The sequence below is a fragment of the Eurosta solidaginis genome, chromosome 1, assembly GCF_040869045.1.
Source record: "Eurosta solidaginis isolate ZX-2024a chromosome 1, ASM4086904v1, whole genome shotgun sequence".
Classification (NCBI taxonomy): Eukaryota; Metazoa; Arthropoda; class Insecta; order Diptera; family Tephritidae; genus Eurosta; species Eurosta solidaginis.
The window spans coordinates 295,749,872-295,771,606 of NC_090319.1; the positions used below are offsets into that span (position 1 = coordinate 295,749,872).

Genomic DNA, 21,735 nt, shown 5'->3' on the forward strand with positions numbered 1-21,735 from the left:
AGGACCAGGAACAACCTGAACCACAAGATAACACCTAAGCATTGTAAATTTTACCAAGTAGCGCAACTAACAGCTGATCGGTGAAAATTCGCACATTCACACGCACAGTTCTCGACTCACTTTCAAAAAAAAACTTTAGTTTATTTAATTCAAATTTTAAAGTGAGATAATCCATATAAATTTATGTATCCAGAAGATATATGGCGCTTTTGTTGTTATTAAAACAATAGTTTTATTTATATTAAAGCTTTTATCATTTTTTTTTTTAACTTTGAAAAAACTCCGAACACCATTCCTTCATTATATGACATTCGACTGCCTAGTCCACTGCCTTCCACTCTATTCGCAACATAACCTCTACTGCCTAGTGATTGTAAAATACTTGAAGCTTATGTTAAGAACCAGTTAACGAAATACCTTGAAGATAATAATATACTAGCCCACCAGCAGTCAGGCTTTAGAAAGAAACATTCATGTGAGACAGCTCTTAATTTGGTGATACATGACTGGAAAGAAGAGTTAAATAAAAAAAAAGTGGTTGTTTCAGTCTTCCTAGACCTCAAACGAGCTTTTGAAACAGTGGATAGGGAGATCTTAATCAAAAAAATGGAACGTATTGGTATAACTGGTATAGAACTTGACTGGTTTCGCAGCTATTTGAAGCAGAGGAGACAGAAAACGGTTATAAATACCGTGATGTCTGATGAATTGGAAGTACCCATAGGGTTACCACAAGGCTCAGTTTTGGCACCGATACTGTTCTTAATTTATATTAATGATATAGTTAACGCTATTGAAGGTTGTGAAATTAAACTATTCGCTGATGATTCATTAATAATGATTAGTGAGAATAATATTAATTCTGCACTTTCTAAAATACAACATGAACTGAATAACCTGTATAAATGGTTGTGCGGAAATAGACTGAAACTTAATATAAATAAAACGAAATTTATGATAATAACAAGGAGGAACGTTAATGAGGATATAATTGGTTTAAAAATAAATGATGAAAGCATACAAAAAGTTGACAGTATAAAATATTTGGGAATTATAATTGATAACAAACTCAAGTTTGAAGAACATATAAACTACACAGTCCAGAAAGTTGCGAAAAAAATTGGGGTTATGCAGAGAACATCCAAATATATTCAAAAAAAGTACAAAATAATTATATATAAGTCCATTATAGAACCGCACTTTGTAAACTGCCCATCTATTCTATTCATTGTGTCAGACAAAGAAATAGATAAACTTCAAAAGATGCAAAACAGATGTATGAGATTTATTCTTAAAAAACCTAGAGATACTCGTACGGCTGATATGCTGAGAAGTTTGAACTGGTTAAGTGTAAAGCAAAAGATTTTTTTTCACGCTATGAAGTTTATATTTAATATTAAAAGTGAAAATGTACCTGAATATCTAAGTAAAAACGTAGTATTAGTTAAGCAAACACATAACATTAATACAAGGAATAAACACAATTTCAAACTGCCTTTATTCAGAACTGAAATAGATCAGCAAAATATTTTTTATAAAGGTCTAAAAAGTTTCAATGAACTGCCTATAGATATAAAAAGTTGTAATGAAATCGGGGCTTTTAAAGCAAAACTTTATGAATATTGTAAAACCTTAGCAATAAGATAGTAAATTGTAATATAATTTAATTTATGAATTAGGCTTTTTTGCCGTAATAAATAAATGAAATGAAAAAAATTAAGCTGCCAAACTATATAGTAAACAATGCACCTAAGCAATTCAAGAACAGTCGTTCTTAGTGGGGGAGAATGTTTGGTTGTCATCAACTTTCTTACTTCGTTTTATCCACATTGTACTTATCTCACCTTGTACTTTACTAACCATACTCCTAAAATTTATCGATTAATCTTAATATCAATTATTCATCAGCACTACTTGTTAACCATCACTACTTTGAACGAAACAAAAGATATTAGCAGCAAAATTCAATCGTGTTGAGTTTTTATTTATTGTTAATGCACTAAAGTCAATGTAGTGAGTTCTTTTTTCTATTAATGTATCCAACAATTTATGTTAATCTATTATTTTAACCTAAACTAGGTCTTAAAGACGTAATAATAAATAAATAAAAACCAAAAAATGACCCGTGGGTCCCTCCGAGACCGGGGGTGGGATCCATAGTATTTTTGGGCAGAACACCTTTCCGCATTGGCGCCTTCGGCCGCGCTTATAAAAAATTACCCTGGGTGAGTCCAACACCGGTTTGGAGACCAAAACTATATCCGCACAAAACACTTGTGTTCACAATTTTTTTTGTGGGTACCCGTCTTTTGACACCTCTCTCGATATTTTGTGACGCGTATTAGCAGTCGACCCCTCAACTAGACTTACCTTTTTAGGTTATGGATCTGGCGAGACACCAAAAACCAATTGGTTGGAAATGATATGGTTATGACGTTAGCGTTGTTGTTGTTGTTGTTGTAGCGATTAGGTTACTCCCTGAAGGCTTTGGGGAGTGTTATCGATGTGATGGTCCTTTGTCGGATACAGATCCGATACGCTCCTGTAACACAGCACCATTAAGGTGCTAGCCCGACCATCTCGAGAACGATTTATATGGCAACATTGAACCTTCAGGCCATCCCTCCCTCCCCACCACCAAGTTCCATGAGGAGCTTGGGGTCGCCAGAGCCTCGTCTGTTAGTGAAACGGGATTCGCCGCTCGAAGGTGAGGTTGACAATTGGGTTGGAGAAGCTATATATTGCGCTACACAACCCCTTGAATCCCTATGGCACCATTAATCGATTACTTTGATTTCCCTAAGGTTGGTTCGATCAGCTGTTTCATCTGGTTATGGATAAGTCACCATTAAATGGCCCTTTAGCAGGCAGTCAGCTGTGCATTTGTTTTGCTTTGATTTTTCAGTGGGAGTTGCTAGCCGAGTAGTGATGGACGATATGGCGAATTTGAGCTATCAGTGAAAATAGATATGGCTATTTTTGAATATCGGCTATTTTTTATAGCTATAGCGATCGCTTTATTTCAACAAGCGATTCCATACAGAAGAGCGATTTTGAGCTATCAGTGAATATAGGTATGGCTATTTTTTACAGCTATGGCTATTTTTTACAGCTATGGCGATCGCTTTAATTTATCTTTAATAAGCGAATCTGCAATTATTTGTATACTTGTATATAAAAAATGAATGTTTAAGTCTTTTTACCAGAGTAGATTGAATGTTATACATTAATTTATACTAAATTAAATTTTATTAGAATATATGAACCAAAATTGGAATAAAAAGAAAAAAGTAAAGGTACATATTAAATGTACCTAATGTAATGTGAACTAATGTAATGTGAAATTCTAATTTTTTGAGATGTTATGATATATATTATTAACTGGCTGACGACAATATGTTCAGACTCGTATTACACTCAATGAGATGAAACTAGCTGAAATATATGTATATGCATCTTTGTTTTATAAATTTTGTTAATTGAAAATGCTTTGATTTTTAAATGTAAGATGAATCAACCCGAAATAAATCTGTATATGTAACACCATAAAAACATGATTTATTTACTATATTATACTACACCGATGTATTCAGAAATACTCCGTATGAATTTATTCTGAAAGTTGTATTTGGCTGCATAAATTTGTACAGTAAAGTGAATCAATTTTTAATGAAAAATACAGAGGAAAAATATAGCAAATTCTTCAAACTAGTATAAAAATATTCTTTAGCAGAAAATTAGCCACCCACTGCAGTGCCCTAGAAATTAGCCGGAGAATTCAACCATATACAAACCATATGACAAATCTTGAATTGCGTTCTCCCAAAAACCTTAAATTTTGAGTTAATCTGTTTACAATAAGACGAGTGATATATGTTTCTATAATTCTTTTATTTTACCATCAAAAACACAAATTTTATAAAACTGTTAACTGCTACTGCCTAGAAGTATGAACTTATGAATAACACAGGCAATCAATCTTAGGCCAAGTCTAAAGACCCGTTTCTATTTGGCGTCACATAGTGTAATTAAAAACAAAAAAATTCAGTCATTCCATTTCTTTTATACATTTCATGAAATTAAAGGTTTAAAATTAACTTATATTGCTTGTTTAATATTTTGACAAATATTAATTATTATATTATAAATACTTAAATATAAAATCAAAATATAACGAATTTTATATTTTATGATTGGCGTTTAAAAAGATAAGCATTTTAGCCTTTTCATCATCTAAGCGCATTCTTCTCTCGCTTAAAATAAGGCCGGCTTGAGAAAAAAGTCTTTCACAGGGAACCGATGTTCCTAAACACCCCAACTTTTCGCGAGCTATAGGAGATAGATTGGGATACTTGTAATTGTTTTTCTGCCACCATAAAAAAGGATCAGCTTTTCGTGCAATTACAGTTTCTTCTATATACCTCTGCACTTCGATAATTGCTCTTGAATGAGTTGTGCCTTGCGGGGTCTTTGATCTTTGCGTTGATTATTTTTGAATTCGAGCTTTCGCTTGTCTGTAAAAATTACCCAAACCACGTGGCTGCTTTTCTAGCCGACTTCACAATGTCGTCGTTCTAGTTGTTGCACAAGTTTGCTTTGTTCCGTTCGCTGTTTCGGAAAGTAAAGCACACAGATGAGCAATGATGAACGATATCTCACTATCGATGATTGCATCGCTGCTATTAGTATTAGAATTTCATGCTGAAGGAAAATTGCCAATCGCTGTAATCGCTATAATCGCTATTGGCGATATTCTGCCAGAGATGATTGTCATTCAAAAGAATCGAATGAAGGAAAATAGCCAATCACTGATATATTTGGATTGCAATAGCTATAGCTATTAGCGATTTGTCAATAGCGGCGATGCAATCACCAATAGCGAAATATCGAACCATCACTATAGCCGAGTGTTTGTCCGAAAGCATCTATCCTAAAATAGTGCCGAAATTGAAAGCAATCCATTAAACAGGATGCCGATTATGTACAATACTGGCGACTGGTTCGTCCTATGTCCGGATACATATAGGTAAATAATAAGCAAACATATTAGATTTTTATTGACCTACAATCTTATTTATAACGAAAGAAAATTAGATCTTTTTACACCTGATTGGCCGCTAGATGTAGACCTAGAGTACATGCATGTGGTGGGTGCGCCATTTGGTGGGCCCTTAGCGATGATGAGAGATCCAAAACAAATAGTTCCAATAAAGGGTAGTGGTAAACCAATGATACGGATTTTTGATACAGCCGGGCTGGAGTTTGGGAAAATATTGGTAAGTATAGAATGTAGAATTACCTCTGTAAAAAATTTTTACAGTTCTTAACTGCACGTAGTGGAATCATGGAAAACTCATTACAATGGGCTGGTCAGATATGGAAGAGCTGATATGCGTACAAGATGACGCGCTAGTCTTCGTATATGACATGTTTGGGAATGAAAAAGAATCATACAGTATGGGACAAGAAGCTAGTCTGACTAAGGTTGTATTAAATAAGTTAATCTTTCCTATTTTGGTAGCCTGACAGTTGTTCAATTTAGATAGTGGATGCCAAAATATTTCAATCAACTTCTGGCACTGGAGTTGCTGTACTTACTACAACCGGGCGTGTTTTCTTAAAGCTTATCAATTCAAAAGACGTGCGTGCAAGACAGCTGCCTGAAATACCAAGTAGGTTCTATTAAATTTATTGGCAACTATGTTTACACCGTTTTGTTTTGCACAGAATCAATATCTGAGTGCACATGTTGGGAAATAATAACAGAAGAACGCAATACTTACTGTCTATTGGGTCGTGATCAAGAGGTTATTAAATTATTTCCGGGTGAATCTGTGGGAACTATTACGCGCAACCTCTTCGGTCGACAATTTGAACGCATTTTACTTATGTCAGTTTCTTATAACCATCAGAATTTAGCCTTGTATACTAATAATGGTCTGCTATGGCTTGGAACAGTTGATATGAAAAAAAAATTTTGTGAATTTGATACAGGTCGCAAAGATATCCCACGTCAAATTGAATGGGTCATGAATGCGGAACAGAATCAAGCTGATGCTGTTGTAATTTCATATCCTTCATTTTTACTTGTAGTTAATCGTAATGGCGATAAAAATCTATTCACCTATGATCCAGCAATTTTCCTCGTAGCTGAAATGGATGGCGTTCGTATTATAACCAATAGTGCACATGAAATGATTCAAAAACTACCAAAATGTGTACAAAATATATTCGCAGTAAATAGTCAAGAGCCATCGAGTTTCTTATTTGAGGCACAGAAGAAGTTTCAAGAAAAATCACATCAAGCTGATGAATATTTAAGTTTATTTCGTGATAAGATGGATATTGCCGTGGAAGAGTGCATCGAAGCAGCCGGCTATGAATTCTGTACTGAAACACAAAAGAGCCTATTACGGGTCAGTACCTCTGGAACCAGAACCTATTTTTATTATTATTATTTTTTTTTCAATCACAGACTGCATACTTTGGCAAAGGATTCATTCCATCACATAATCCTGACGAATATATGCGCATGCTGAGAATACTCCGAGTACTAAATGCACTACGACATGAAAAAATTGCAATGCCCCTGACTCATAAACAGTAAGCGCCTTTAACTTTTACATGCTTATTATATAAACACACCATTTTTTGCTTATAGGTTTTGCCACCTCAAACCAGAAGTAGTTTTAGGTCGGCTTGTATTTCGTAAACACTATGCCATGGCCATACAAGTCGCCAAACATTTGAAATTGCCAGAATCATGGATTTTAGAGCATTGGGCATATCATAAAGTAATAAATGACAAAGGTGCATTGCGCATGCTAATTAATCCATAACTATTTCATATACCAACTTTCGTATATATTGTAGATGATAATGAGGTTGCACGTAAAATCACTGACAAATTCAAAAATCCATCTGTTCAAGGGATTTCCTTTTGTAATATTGCTGAGAAGGCGCATGATGTGGGACGCGATGAATTAGCTATAAAAGTATTTATTTATGTTTCATATTCCGATGCAATTTGTGTATGACTTACAAATTACGCCATCGAAATTATGATTACGTTGGTCGGTAAAAGCAAAAAATTGCTTCTACGCATACGTTTAAAATACATGGCAATGGTCACATATAAATGCACATGTAACGATGAGGGCACTTCGCTCCGCTCCAGAAATAGCACCTGAAGGTACTACTGTTTTTCATAGATTTGATATATAAATTGTCAATAGATACGCATGGTTTCGTTATTGAATCATAATAGCTAACATTAAAAACTCGTTATATAAAAATATTTTATATAAAAGGCCTTGTGCAATAGAAATGTATTTTGGACTTTTGTCGTAGACAAATTTTTTGTTCACACTAACAAGAGGAATCATGAAGACGGCACGGCAACTTGTAAACTCATTCCGGCCTAATATAGAATAGTTTAAGCATTTATAATATCTTTATAAATTTTTTATGGTTATCAGTTGCTAGAATTAGAACCACGTGCATCTCTGCAAGTACCACTTTTACTAAAACTTGGCAAATATGATCGTGCTATCAAAAGTGCCACACAATCGGGTGATACAGAGCTAGTGACAGCAGTACTTCTGGAAATCAAAAAGAAAATGATGCTTGCCAATTTTAATGTAATAAGTTTAAGTTTAAAGCTTAGTTATTATAAATAAACTGTTTCATTTCTTCTTTTTTTTTCAAATAGATAATCATACGAGAGTATCCAATGGCTTTGAGTATTTATAAGAAAATGATGAAGGAATGGAGTCCCACTGCTTTATATGATTTATACAATCAGGAAGATGATCAAAAATCTATTGCCGAATATAATTTTCGAAACGCGTTGGAAAGCGATAGCTTGGAATCGAACTTACCCATGATAGCAAATAGTTATACGCAAGGTCGCAAAAATGTTGAAGCAGAATTATGTGCTGACACTGGCAAAATTATGAAATTGCAAAAAAATATCTTGACACCAAAGTAAGTTTTATTTTTATATATTTTTTTCTAATTTTTTTATTGGATGTTAATGCGGTCAAACATTACACCCTTGTGTACAGACGAGGCTCTGGCGACCAAGCTCCTCATGGAACTAGGGGGCGGGGAGGGATGGCCTGAAAAGGTTTAATGTGGTCATATAAATCGGTCCCGAGATGGGTCGGGCTAGTACCTTAATGGTGCTTTGTTACCGGAGCGTACCGAATCTATATCCGGAAAAGGACCATCAACATCGATAACACTCCCCAGAGCTTTCGGGGAGTGTCTTTATCGTTAATACAACAACAACCCTTGCTTAAACTTAGGTATTGCGATAATTTGCATGAACTAAGAAATGAAAGGGAAGAACAGCGAAAAGTGTAAAAAATAGGGTACAAAAAAATACTTTTTTCTTTTAATAAATCTCCAAGTTTGGATGATCAGGTGCTATTGAGTCACACGCCAAAATGGCTTAAGAGATTTGAATGAAACTTGGCACGCTGATAACTAATATTAGAAAGAACATAATTTTTATTTAAAATATAGTTGTATTTAGTCTAAGGATCAAATAAATCAAGAGCTAACAATTAAAAAAAGAAAGAGCAGTACCACAGCCCCTTCGCCCATGTTGTTGTTGTTGTTGTAGCAGTTTCGCCCCACCTAATAGCTGCGACCGATCACAAATTGTCATCAATATCCTCTAACGGGAGTCCAAGGAAACTTGCTGTATCGACAGGGGTGGACCATAATGAAAGGGGTGTTAGAGGCGTTGGTTCCACATTGCAATTAAAGATATGGTTGGTGTCATGTGAGGACACATTGCAAGCGGGGCATACATTTTGCATGTATGGATATGTAAGAGTTTAACCTGTTACAGTATCCAGAACGAAGTTGAGCCAGAGTGACTCACGTTTCCCTGGAGAGTATGCGTTCCTCTTTCGCAAGTTTTGGGTACTGTTCCCTGAGTACTGGATTCACCGGGCAATTCCCGGCACAAAGGTCCGACGCCTGTTTGTGGAGTTCACCAAGGACCTGCTTGTGTTTTTTTGCTTCATACGGCTGAGTTCTCAGGTGCCGTATTTCCTCAAAATGCTTACGGAGATGACTCCTTAAGTCCCTAGGCGGTGCTGGCTCATCAATCAGATGTCTGTTGGAATGCCCAGGTTTCTGGGTATTCAACAGGAACTGTTTGGTTAGCATCTCATTTCTCTCCTTGATGGGGAATATTCTCGCTTCATTATGTAGATGGTGTTCTGGGGACATAAGAAGACAGCCCGTGGCGGTTCTGAGAGCAGTATTTTGGCAGGTCTGTAGCTTCTTCCAGTGGGTAGTTTTTAGGCTTGGCGACCATATAGGGGACGCGTAGCACGCAAACGGCTAGCCAATCTTTGTAATGAGCGTTTCTTTGTCTTTTCCCCAAGTACTGCCAGCAAGGGATTTGAGGATTTTATTACGGCTCTGGATTTTCGGAACAATTGCGGCTGCGTGCTCACCAAAATGTAGATCCTGATCAAACGTCACACCCAAGATTTTGGGGTGTAGGACAGTCGGTAGCGTAGTGCCATCGACGTGGATGTTCAAAATGGTCGACATTTGAGACGTCTAAGTTGTAGTAAGGTCGCGGATGATTTAGTCGGTGATAATGCCAGGTTTCGCGAAGCGAAAAAACTGGAGAGATCAGGGAGGTAGGCGTTTATTCTGTTGCAAAGCTCATCGATCTTTGGGTCCGGGTCTGTGGCCATTATTGTGCAGTCATCGGCGTAAGAAACGATAGTAACTCCTTCTGGTGGCGAAGGTAGTTTTGATATGTAAAAATTAAACAAAAGTGGGAATAGGACACCACCCTGTGGCAGCCCTTGTTTAATTCTTCTTGGCTTTGATATTCCGTCCTCTGTTGTTGTTGTTGTAGCAATGCTCGCCCCACCTAATAGCCGCGACCGATCACAAATTGTCATCAATATCCTCTAACGGGAGTCCAAGGAAACTTGCCGTTTCAACAGGGGTGGACCATAAGGGTGTTAGAGGCGTTGGTTCCACATTACAATTGAAGAGATGGTTGGTGTCATGTGGGGACACATTGCAAGCGGGGCATACATTTTGTATGTCAGGGTTGATTCTGGATAGGTAATAGTTTAACCTGTTACAGTATCCAGAACGAAGTTGAGCAAGAGTGACACGCGTTTCCCTGGGGAGTATGCGTTCCTCTTCCGCAAGTTTTGGATAATTTTCGTTAAGTACTGGATTCACGGGGCAATTCCCGGCATAAAGGTCCGACGCCTGTTTATGGAGTTCACCAAGGACCTGCTTGTGTTTTTTCACTTCATACGGCTGCGTTCTCAGGTGCCGTATTTCCTCAAAATGCTTACGGAGATGACTCCTTAAGCCCCTCGACGGTGCTAGTTCATCAATCAGATGTCTGTTGGGATGCCCAGGTTTCTGGGTATTCAACAGGAACTGTTTGGTCAGCATCTCATTTCTCTCCCTGATGGGGAGTATTCTCACCTCATTATGCAGATGGTGTTCTGGGGACATAAGAAGACAGCCCGTGGCGATTCTGAGAGCAGTATTTTGGCAAGCCTGTAGTTTCTTCCAGTGGGTGATTTTTAGGCTTGGCGACCATATGGGTGACGCGTAGCACGTAATCGGCTGGCTAATTGCTTTGTATGTAGTCATGAGCGTTTCTTTATCTTTTCCCCAAGTATTGCCAGCGAGGGATTTGAGGATTTTGTTACGGCTCTGAATTCTCGGAACAATTGCGGCTGCGTGCTCACCAAAATGAAGATCCTGATCAAACGTCACACCCAAGATTTTGGGGTGTCGGACAGTCGGTAGCGTAGTGCCATCGACGTGGATGTTCAAAATGGTCGACATTTGGGGCGTCCATGTTGTAAATAAGGTCGCGGAAGATTTAGTCGGTGATAATGCCAGGTTTCGCGAGGCGAAAAAACTGGAGAGATCAGGGGTTTATTTTATTGCATAGCGCATCGATCTTTGGGCTTGGGCCTGTGGCCATTATTGTGCAGTCATCGGCGTAGGAAACGATTGTGACTCCTTCCGGTGGTGAAGGTAGCTTAGATATGTAGAAATTAAACAAAAGTGGGGATAGGACACCACCCTGTGGCACCCCCTGTTTAATTCTCCTTGGTTTTGATGTTTCGTTTCTAAATTGCACCGATGCCTGCCGACCACCCAGATAATTTGCGGTCCACCTTTTAAGACATGGGGGAAGGGTAGACCCTTCCAGGTCCTGCAGTAACGAGCCATGGTTGACCGTATCAAAAGCTTTTGATAGGTCTAGCGCTACGAGTACTGTTCTATGGTGGGGGTATTGATTTAAACCGCAATTTATCTGGGTGCTAATGGCATTTAGCGCGGTGGTAGTGCTATGGAGTTTTCTGAAACCATGCTGATGAGGGGCTAGCTGCAAATTTGCTTGGAAATAAGGGAGCAGAATGGCTTCAAGCGTCTTTGCCACTGGCGATAGGAGAGATATCGGACGATACGACTCACCTATGTTTGCTGGTTTCCCAGGCTTTAGTAGCGGGACCACCTTGGCCATTTTCCATTTCTCAGGTATGACAAAGGTGGAAAGAGACAGATTGAAGACATGTGCTAAATATTTGAACCCCTCTTTCCCTAGGTTTTTAAGCATCGGCATGGCTATGCCGTCTGGGCCCACTGCTTTGGATGGTTTAGCACGACCAATGGCGTCCTCAACCTCTTTAGCGGTGATGGTGATTGGTGACGCGCTGAATTTGTGTTTATGTGCGCGTCTATTGGCTCTCCGTCTATCTTTGTCGACCGTAGGATGCATTATATATTGTCGGCAGAAAGCGCTCGCGCATTTTTTCGCGTCCGACAGCAGTTTGTCGCCAAAGGCGATGGAAACTTTGTCTTTGTGCTTAGGCGGATTCGATAGGGACTTTACGGTGGACCAAAGTTTACCCACACCGGTAGAGAGGTTACAACCTCTTAGGTGCTCCTCCCATTTCGCCCGCTTGTGTTCATCTACAAGCAATCTGATGCGTTGGTTTATATCCCTTATTTGGAGGTCGCCTGGGTCAAGCAGTCTTATAAGGTCACGTTCTCTCGCTAAGTTTGCGGCCTCCGTCGGGAAGTGGGGCCGGATTTCGGGAATTCTCCCGGCGGGAATGAAATGTGCCGAGGCGGATTTAATGACCTTACGGAAGGCACGCTCCCCTTGGCGGGCATCAGTCGGGATAGGGAGGGCAGCTAGGCGGATGTCTGTAAAGGATTTATATTCTTCCCACTTTCCTTTTTTGAAGTTTATGAAAGTGCTTTTTTCAGTGACGATGAAGTCGGCGTTACGCTCAAGCGAAATAAGTATGGGCAGGTGGTCGGATGCCAATGTTACCATCGGCTGCCAGTTGACGCAGTTTACGAGTTCTGCACTCACGATTGAGATATCTGGCGAGCTGTGACAGCTTCCTACCATACGTGTGGGGGCGTCTCCTTTTATTGTGCAGAACGTCGTTTCTTCTATTTGATCCGCCAACATCTCACCCCTACTGTCCGCCCTACTCATAAATAGAGGTGTAAGCAGTTTTAGCAGAGAAACTATATCCGGGTCATTTCGGCTCTATTTCAGGATAAACATTCAGTTAATATTTCCGTATTATTTTGGGTTTGTTTACAGGACAACTTTGAAACTATATATAACAGGATAATTTCGGGAGCATTTTTTGATCATTTCCAATTCGAGTTGTGTCCATTTCGATATCATTTGAAGAAACCATTTTTGGCGACCGCCGTGGTGTGGTGGTAGTGTGCTTCGTCTACCACACCGAAGATTCTGTGTTCAAGCCCCAGGCAAAGCAGCATCGAAAGTTTTTCTAAGCGGGGGAGGGCCGCCTCGGTAGTGATTTGCCAAACACTCCGAGTGTATTTCGGCCATGATAAGCTTATCAGTTAACCCTTTCGAACCAGCATTCAGCCTGTTAAGTAAATATAATTTAATTAGTTTCAAGTAATTAAGAAACAGATAATTAGATTATTTGCATTCAAAAATTTAAAATTTTTTTGTTGGGGGGCTGGGGGGACCGGTACAACATTGTACCAGCAGTTCTCAACGTACAAATAATAATAAAAAATTTTCATATTGATGGATAATCATTTATTGGCGAAAAATAAAAGTTTTACAAAAAAGTATATTACTTCCAAGAAAAATGTTAAACACACAATTTTTAAATTTCGAAAATTATGTATGAATCTAATTTATTCTTGAGTATGATATTTTGCGATGCACATCTTGCAAAGTGATATATCACATTGCTGTCAAATTTGTTTTGTTCTGGTTTGTGTTTTGTCTCAATAGGAATTGGTAAATGCAAGGATACGTTGCCCAACTTCCTTTTTTCGTTGAGATAAACCGCTTGGTGATTGGGATCCGCGTACGGCTGCAGTTTTAGTACCTTTAATACCTGATATGAATGACCAGATGTGCTGACCCTGAACGAGGACTCATTTCTTTCCCATTTTTCATTTGTTCGTGGTAAATTTTTTCTATTTTTCTTTAATTGTACTAACTAAAGCTTTAACCACACGTTCGCCTAAAGTTCCATCGTATTGATTTTGTTCTCTTCCGTTGTATATATTGAAATCGTATATGTATCCCGTCTCAGAGTCACATCACAGCCACATTTTTGTTCCACGTTTTACTGATTTGAGTGGCATATATTGTTTTAAGGATGGTCTTCCTTTAAACTTTGCCATTGATTCATCTCTTCTCTGCCTAATCTTATCCTGCCGGTATTTTTGAAATGTACTTTTCAAATACTCCCCAACATCATCGATGTAATAAGTTTTACTGCAATCAGTTGGTTTCTGAGAAAATTGCGAAATATAATTTTGATGCCAAAAATTTATAGCGGTCACGAGATATTGCAGACTTGATAATAGCATTACTTATTGAAGGATGTTTTGACCAATAATGTTTTAAAGTCGAAAGCTTGTTATAAGACATAACGAACATAGAGCCCAGCATAATTTGTATCAGTCTTTACTATATTTGATCATTGTGCGATATACATGCACAGGCTTCGAGGAAACATCTTTTGAAAAATTTTGAAAGGGCAAATAATTGAGAGGAATTTCCGGACTTATATTACGTCCACGGTAATCACTTATAATATGTATAGGTATGGAATTTTCTCAAAGAGAAGACCACAACCTAAAGTCTGATGAGATGTAATTCTCATTATCGTCTTGTGCTAAATTGGATCCCACAAATTCATTCGATGCTATAATGCTTTCAAAATCTGATAGCTCACTATTGGGCGATGAAGGGGAACCAGATTCTTCGCCGTGCGAACCCAATTTTGGCAAATAATTATCATCATTTCCGTTTAAAAAATCAGTGCCTGTATCATCGTCATCTGAATCAAGTATTTCATCAATCAGCAGTTCGGCAATTTTGTCTGAGCTCAGTTTTTTCGAGATGGTATTTCATTATAAAGGAAAGACGAGAGAATAATTTTTTTTTGAAGAGAGGCACTGTTGGTACGTATATGTACCAGTATAAAATACTACTGGTATATATAAGTACCAGCTCACTGAAATTCCACAAACTCAAGCAAATCCATATAAATGTTTCACTAAATATGATAAAGCTTGTAAATAAAATAAATATCTTCCATAAAAATAATTTGTTTGGCAGTTCCAAGATTTTTTTTAAGATTATTATTCAAAAACCAAACACGTGTCCGAACCTTTCACTATTTAACTCAAAACTGAGCGTACTACACAGGAGAAAATTATTTCGTTTTTATATGTACCTTTAGACAAACTAAAAAGTCTGGTTTGGTACATTTTTTATTCAGTTTGAGTGTGATTTTGAGGATTTAGTCCAATATACACATTTAGTGGTACATACGGTGTACCAACAGGTTCGAAAGGGTTAAAGTTCATCTGCCTTGCAGATGCCGTTCGGAGTCGGTGTAAAACATGTAGGTCCCATCCAGCCAATATGTGGGAAAAATTAAAAAATTTCGGGATTGTTTTCGGAATAATTCCAGTACTATTTTTGTATTGTATTCGGAATTCTTTTGGAACAGTTTCGGGTCTGTTAGCGGAGTGATGTCGGGACAATTTCGATATTGTTTTCGGGATTATTTACAGATTATTTCAGCATTGTGGTCGGGTTAATTTTGGAACTTGTAGGGTTAAATACCTACGTAGTTACTTCACCACACTTGCAACTACGAAGAAATAACATGCCTGTCTATGCAATGGGCAGCTAGCAAAAAAGGTAGTCATAGCATTTCCAGTGAAGGGCGCCACCACAGCTGTAATGACCGACGCTTTAGATATCGCAATGGGTGCCGCTCTCCAACAATTAATCAACGACGCATGAAGTCCACTGGGTTTTTTCCCTGAAGTTCACCGCAACAGAGAAAAGACACAGCACGTATGACCGCGAAATATTGACCATGCACAGGGCGATTCGCCATTTTCGATACTTCTTGGAGGGGACCGAATTCATAATTTTTACGCAAAACAAACCTCTTTTACATGCCTTCGAACAAAAGTGGGGGAGACTTTCACCGCGGCAAACGCGTCAGTTGAACTTTATAAGCCAATTTTCGACCGATATCAAGCATATAAGTGGGGCCGATAACCTGGTGGCAGATAGGTTAGCGAGAATTGAGACGATTTCACCTTCATCGTTGGATTTGCAGTTACTACACGACGAGCAGCAGAGCAGCGAGGAATTGCAGAAATGAATGACAGGTGAAATATAAGCACCCAGGCACAATCATCGAGATAGTCTGCGACGACTGAACTACAACCATACGTCCCCAAAACTCTACGTCAAACGCTATTCGATGCCACTCACGGCCTAGCGCACTAGGTGCTAGAGCGGCCGTTAAATTATTGTCAAAAAACTATATTTGGAAAGGAATTAGTTCAGATCTGCGATCGCGTGTACGGAGTTGCCCCTCATGCCAGCGCTGCAAGGTTACACGGCATACAAAAAGTGAGTTAGAGACATTCACTGTTCCCAACAAGCGCTTTGAACACATAAACGTGGATATCGTCGGTCCGTTCCCTGCATCACGGGGATAACATACTGTTTAACCTGAGTCGACAGATTCGCCCATACGAACTGGGTAGATATTTTACCCTCGGGTTGAGAACGGCTATGAAAGAAGAAATCGGTGTGTCAATATCAAAGATGCTCTACGGGCAACCCATTCGACTTCCCAGCGAATTTTTCGACATTTCGACGGAAACGCATGCAGGCGATCACACTTTTTTACAAAACCTCAAACATCACTTTGAGGAACTGCGGCCAACACAGACTTCACAACATGGGAAGGCGGCAGTATACGTACCAAAAGATCTTCGTTTTTGTAGCCACGTATTTCTACCTGATGCTACTATGCATAAGCCTCTCAAAGCCCCTTATGATGGACCTTATGCTGTTTTAAATAGATACCCGAAAACTTACACCATTCTCATTGGAACCAAGCCAGTGACGGTATCGATTGATAGGCTTAAGCCCGCTTATTTCCCAGAGGAGAGAAGCGTTGTCTATTCAGCGTGAGGCAACAGCGTTTCAACAACTACCTTACGGCGAGTTAGGAAGGGTAGTGGTGTAAGGTTAAATACCGACGTAGTTACTTCACTACACTTGCAACTACGAAGAAATAACATACCCGTCTATGCAATGTCATTTTGGCAGAGCTTTCTGACGTTTGGTTAGAGTGATGAGAATTTGAAAGTAACGACAGCGTTCTAAGAAATATATTTGGAGATTTGTAATTTACTCTGATCTTGTACTCATACATATATTTAATAAAGTTATATCAAAATCTAGACAACGATGTCTATAAACTGATTTAATAATGATCTTGGGATTGTTTTTTATATACTTTTATTTTGTTAATAGAGTTTTTTTATTTAAATTTTCTTACCCTTATTTTGTGCATTTTTTCTTTATTAGGTATGGTAGGGTGCACCAAATCACTTTCAATGGCCTCTCCATTCATAATACGATATTGCTATTGCTGCAGATTGGTGAACTGAAGGAAGCAGAAAAAATCAAAAATGATTTCAAAGTACCAGATAAACGCTTTTGGTGGCTACGCATTATTACCATGTCCGAGAAATATAAGTGGGACGATTTAGAAAAATTTTCCAAAAGCAAAAAGAGTCCCATTGGTTATGAACCATTTGTGGAAGTATGTCTAAATCAAAATAATTTGCACGAAGCTCGGAAGTACATATTGAAATGTCGCGATGATCGTAAAGCGCATTGGTATCTACGCGCAGAGTAAGTATAAAATGAACCCTCATGTTTATAAAACAAGTATCAGAGCAAATAATTATATTCATATACACGTGTTTTCAGATTATGGGATGAAGCGGCGGACAGCGCATTTGAACAGCGTGATATGAACACTTTATATGCCATACAAACTAAGAATAATGCAAATGGTAATCGTGTACTGCTAGAAAAAATCAGCTTATACATTGCAACGTTGGCTGCAAAGAAATAAAATACGTTCTGAGGTATTGCAATAAAATTCAAAGCTTTTCAGCATTTTGGTTGGTTCTTGATTGATTCAAAAGCCAACTAATTATGGCGGTTCTTCTACATACAACCACGGACAAACACATTTTTCATATATACATTCAGTTTCTGAATCTATGGGTCATACTGAGTAGAGATATACGCGGCCGATAAACGCCGCCGCCACCGCCGATTTTAGTCGTTTTTCGCACGCCGCCGCCGAATGTCAAAAATATCGGCGAGGCGGCGTCCGGCGCGTTACTATATTTTCTACTCGTTTAAGACTGTTTAGGCCATTTATTGTTCATGTCGAAAATTGGTCGGATATGGTCGAAAGTGATATCAACGGATGCGCTTCAATGCTACTTCGATGCCAGCTTAACACGGACTTGGCATCACCCAATTCACCAAGTTATTAAAACAAAACACTAAAAGAAAAGTTTTATAATAAAGTTGTTAAAAAAAAGGAAATTACCCAAGAAAGGTGCCGATTTAAAAAAAAAATTTACATTGCGATTGGCTGCAAGAATAAGGGAAATCAGTGATGCAAAATCCGTTAGTAGGTTCTAGGGACATAAACACTCCTTTGAAATGATTATTACCTCATACTTAAGTTGAGGATATATATACGTATGAGAAGGGTTTGAAAAATCACTTGGGCTTACATTCAAACATCTGTTGTCTATTTGCGAAACTATACAATAGCGTCTGAAATGTTAATTTTGATTCGCACACTTAATCCTTCAACACCAAAGCCTCCCGGTTTGAGATGTCCTAAAGTTGGCGGCCCTCCTCCAAAACTAGTCCCTTGGAGTGAATCACATTGATTATAGCCTATTAACAAAGCATCCGTTGGAAAGTCTTCGGAGCTACACCTAGAGTTTCTAGGAAAGTGACGTCAACGAAGGTATGAGTTCGAAGTCGCAGTCCTATAGCGTCTGTGCTGGCATATGGTGTGAGGGTCAGGAGGCGTGATAGCGACTGGTGGTCGGGATTGCACCTGTTCGCACATCGGGAATAGCTCTTAAAAACAGCCGAAACAACTGGAGGCGCCCTGTGCCACGAGAGTCATGAGTATTAATACACCATTAATAGCAACCGTAAGTCGCCTTTGTGCGTGGCCGCCAAGGAGCCACAAATGATTTAAAGGAATTGTGTTCGCGACGAAATACAAACAAAACCTTTCCTAAATATTATTTTTTTTAAATAGAAAAATCAAGCTTTTTAAAGTAAGAGCACCGGCGTACGCCGGCTCGCCGCCGCCGATAAAGTGATCGGCGTAAACCTCTAATACTGAGTAATATTGTCCATGGGACCATGGTCTGAAATGAATTTCGAGCCTCCCTAATTTTGTTAGAAAATTTTATATCCCAATCCGAATAGCGACTCTCACAAATAAAATACATGAAAATGTCAAATTCGGATTCGGATTATTGTATTGCATTTATTTCAATATATATCAGTACAATTAGATTTTAAAATTTTTTATAGCACAACAGCATTCATAAACAAATTCACAATAAAATAAAGCTTGCGATTTATAAAAATTAAAAAGTAAGAGTTAGAGTTAAAATGAATAGTAATAAAAGAGTTAAAATGAATAAAAATAAAAAATAGTAATAAAATAAAATTTTAAACTACAAGTGAGGGTTTCAACAAAAAAATAAAGCTGGCACTTCTTCTATGTTCCTGGAGTAAGGCTACTGAAATATGCATAAAGCGTTTGTTTAAAATTTTCTAACAAAATTAGGGAGGCTCGAAATTAATTTCAGACCTATGGTCACATGGACAATATTACTCAGTATGACCCATAGATTCAGAAACTGGATGTGCACCTGAAGTTTTTTCCCTCCATTTTCCCCATACAGTTTGACCCGCCCTAATATATATATATATATATGACGATCGAACAGAGTTGCAAAAGTAAAATATTGCATACAAATAACTGATAATAAAATTTTACTATGGCAACTCAGATAAAATGCAACCGCGCACTGGTTTTATGTATACATACTATAGTATAGAGAAATATTAGTTTCTTTATTCACGCAAATGCTAAATAACATAAGAATATTCGTAGTAAAAAATATAAAAGTTGTATTGCCCCTCTTCATTTACCTTCATTTTAAATTAAATTCACTCCGATAATTCTTTCCGACACAATTCCTCTTTAGTACTTTGGCATATGATCCTCTGTGGGTGCTCCATGGAGTACTACAGTGAAAGTACTTTGGAAAGTACTCTCACGTATGTACTCTATAGAATACTCACAAAGAAAGCGAGAGTGGGATCACCTACTCCTCTCCTAGGACATCGCAATGTTAATTGGAACACATTTCCCAAAGGAGTATTCCTTACATTATTTGTGGAGTACTCGCGTTTTTTGAAGGGTATTGGGCTTGATCGATTTGTATGGACGAAAGTTAACCCCGATATCGCGCCATCGATTTTTCGATAGGATTTGGGCTCAGGACAAAAAGGTCCACTATGCATACCCAAAAAAATAATTTTCGTGTCTGCGAAATTTCATTTTTTTACTTTTTTTCGACTTTCATTATTATTATTATTATTTATTTTATTATTATTATTATTTAAGGTTTTTTTCATGTATACCCTGTCCGACCCAAAAATCTCCGCTAAAAAGTTGTCGATAACAGTTTTTTGAAAAAAAAAAAAAAAATAAAAATATTTTCATGAAAATTTTACGATCAAATGAAAATTTATTAGTAGGTCATGAAAAAAACCTTAATAATCAAAGTCGAAAAAAGTAAAAAAAAATGAAATTTCGCAGGCTCGAAAATTATTTTTTTGGGTATGACGATGGCGATCGAACAGAGTTGCCAAAAGTAAAATATTGCATACAAATAACTGATAATAAAATTTTACTATGGGTACTCTGATAAAATGCAACCGCGCACTGGTTTTATGTATACATACTTATAGAGAAATATTAGTTTCTTTATTCACGCAAATGCTAAATAACATAAGAATATGCGTAGTAAAAAATATAAAAGTTGTATTGCCCCTCTTCATTTACTTTCATTTTAAATTAAATTCACTCGGATAATTCTTTCCGACACAATTCCTCTTTAGTACTTTGGCATATGATCCTCTGTGGGTGCTCCATGGAGTACTATAGTGAAAGTACTTTGGAAAGTACTCTCACGTATGTACTCTATGGAATACCCACAAACAAAGCGAGAGTGGGATCACCTACTCCTCTCCTAGGACATCGCAATGTTAATTGGAGCACATTTTTTGTATGAATACAGATTAGTTTTGGAGCACCGCTATACTCCCAAAGGAGTATTCCTTACATTATTTATGGAGTACTCGCGTTTTTTGAAGGGTTGTTCGTTTTTTTGTGGATGCTATTTGGCACTGTTGTACTTCTTAAGTCCAAGGAAAGTGTAGTAGCTTCTAACGAAAACTGCCTAAAATTTTTATCGTAAAATTACAAAGAAATGCCCTTATTTACTTTCAAACGAGCACTTAATTACATCCCTTTTTAAAATCCATATATTGTGGACAATTTTAATTAACAAATTGTGATACTTTATTACCGGGGACGATTGCTAAAACACGACCAAATCCGTCGGGGGAGGTATTAACAGACGCGTTTTTGCCTCGCCTCCAATAACTCGAATACTTTTTCGCCTTTGGACTATTGATAACAGGACAAAACGCGTCTTTTCATATCTCTTTCTACTATTTTTGACGGGTTATTGCAGTCGACGTCGGTTTCAAACTGTTTTTCGCGCAAAACTTTTTGAAAAACTTAGCACCCGTGTTTGAATTCTTAATGCTGGAATAACTACGCGTCCTCAGATACCCCAATTCAAGACTTTTGTATAATTTTCTGTAGGACCCATATAGGTGCACCTCATATTCATACTAAATTCGTTCAAAAAAATTTACCATCACAGCAACCCATATCTGACATTCCACTCCTTTTTTGTTTCCCTGCGTCGCTTCCAACGACAGCAACCCCGGTAATTTTGACACTTCGTTCAGTGTCAAACGCATGTTCCACGCAGGTTCCACCGAGTTCCACAATAGTTTGACACTGACCGAAGTGTCAAACTGCAATGTGTTAGAAAAGGAAAGGAATTGCTTCCTTTTCATACATATCATACTTGTAAACCTGTACTATGGCTAAGTGGACTTTTTTTCCTTATCCCAAATCCTAACGAAAAATCGATGACGCGATATTGGTT

At 38.0% G+C, this 21,735-nt stretch overlaps 1 protein-coding gene across 6 annotated transcripts in view; it reads left to right on the top strand.

The window, feature by feature from the left end:
- The first annotated feature begins 1,930 nt into the window (after positions 1 to 1,930).
- Positions 1,931 to 21,735, top strand: part of Vps16A (vacuolar protein sorting 16) — a 59,021-nt gene continuing 39,216 nt past the window's right edge. For 5 of the 6 annotated variants that reach the window (XR_010948964.1, XM_067761137.1, XM_067761138.1 and 2 more), the window contains exons 1-14: positions 1,931 to 2,013; positions 2,805 to 2,915; positions 4,901 to 5,026; positions 5,087 to 5,276; positions 5,338 to 5,484; positions 5,543 to 5,672; positions 5,728 to 6,416; positions 6,476 to 6,603; positions 6,662 to 6,810; positions 6,874 to 6,995; positions 7,479 to 7,640; positions 7,712 to 7,986; positions 16,949 to 17,278; positions 17,357 to 17,517. Coding sequence is in view for 5 of the 6 variants with exons in the window: in XM_067761137.1 (XP_067617238.1) it covers positions 4,971 to 5,026; positions 5,087 to 5,276; positions 5,338 to 5,484; positions 5,543 to 5,672; positions 5,728 to 6,416; positions 6,476 to 6,603; positions 6,662 to 6,810; positions 6,874 to 6,995; positions 7,479 to 7,640; positions 7,712 to 7,986; positions 16,949 to 17,278; positions 17,357 to 17,504 (2,526 nt within the window). In the remaining variant the exon portion in view is untranslated. Of the gene's footprint in view, positions 2,014 to 2,804; positions 2,916 to 4,900; positions 5,027 to 5,086; positions 5,277 to 5,337; positions 5,485 to 5,542; positions 5,673 to 5,727; positions 6,417 to 6,475; positions 6,604 to 6,661; positions 6,811 to 6,873; positions 6,996 to 7,478; positions 7,641 to 7,711; positions 7,987 to 16,948; positions 17,279 to 17,356; positions 20,205 to 21,735 lie in introns of those variants that run through there. The other variant, XM_067761134.1, reaches the window with a different exon arrangement.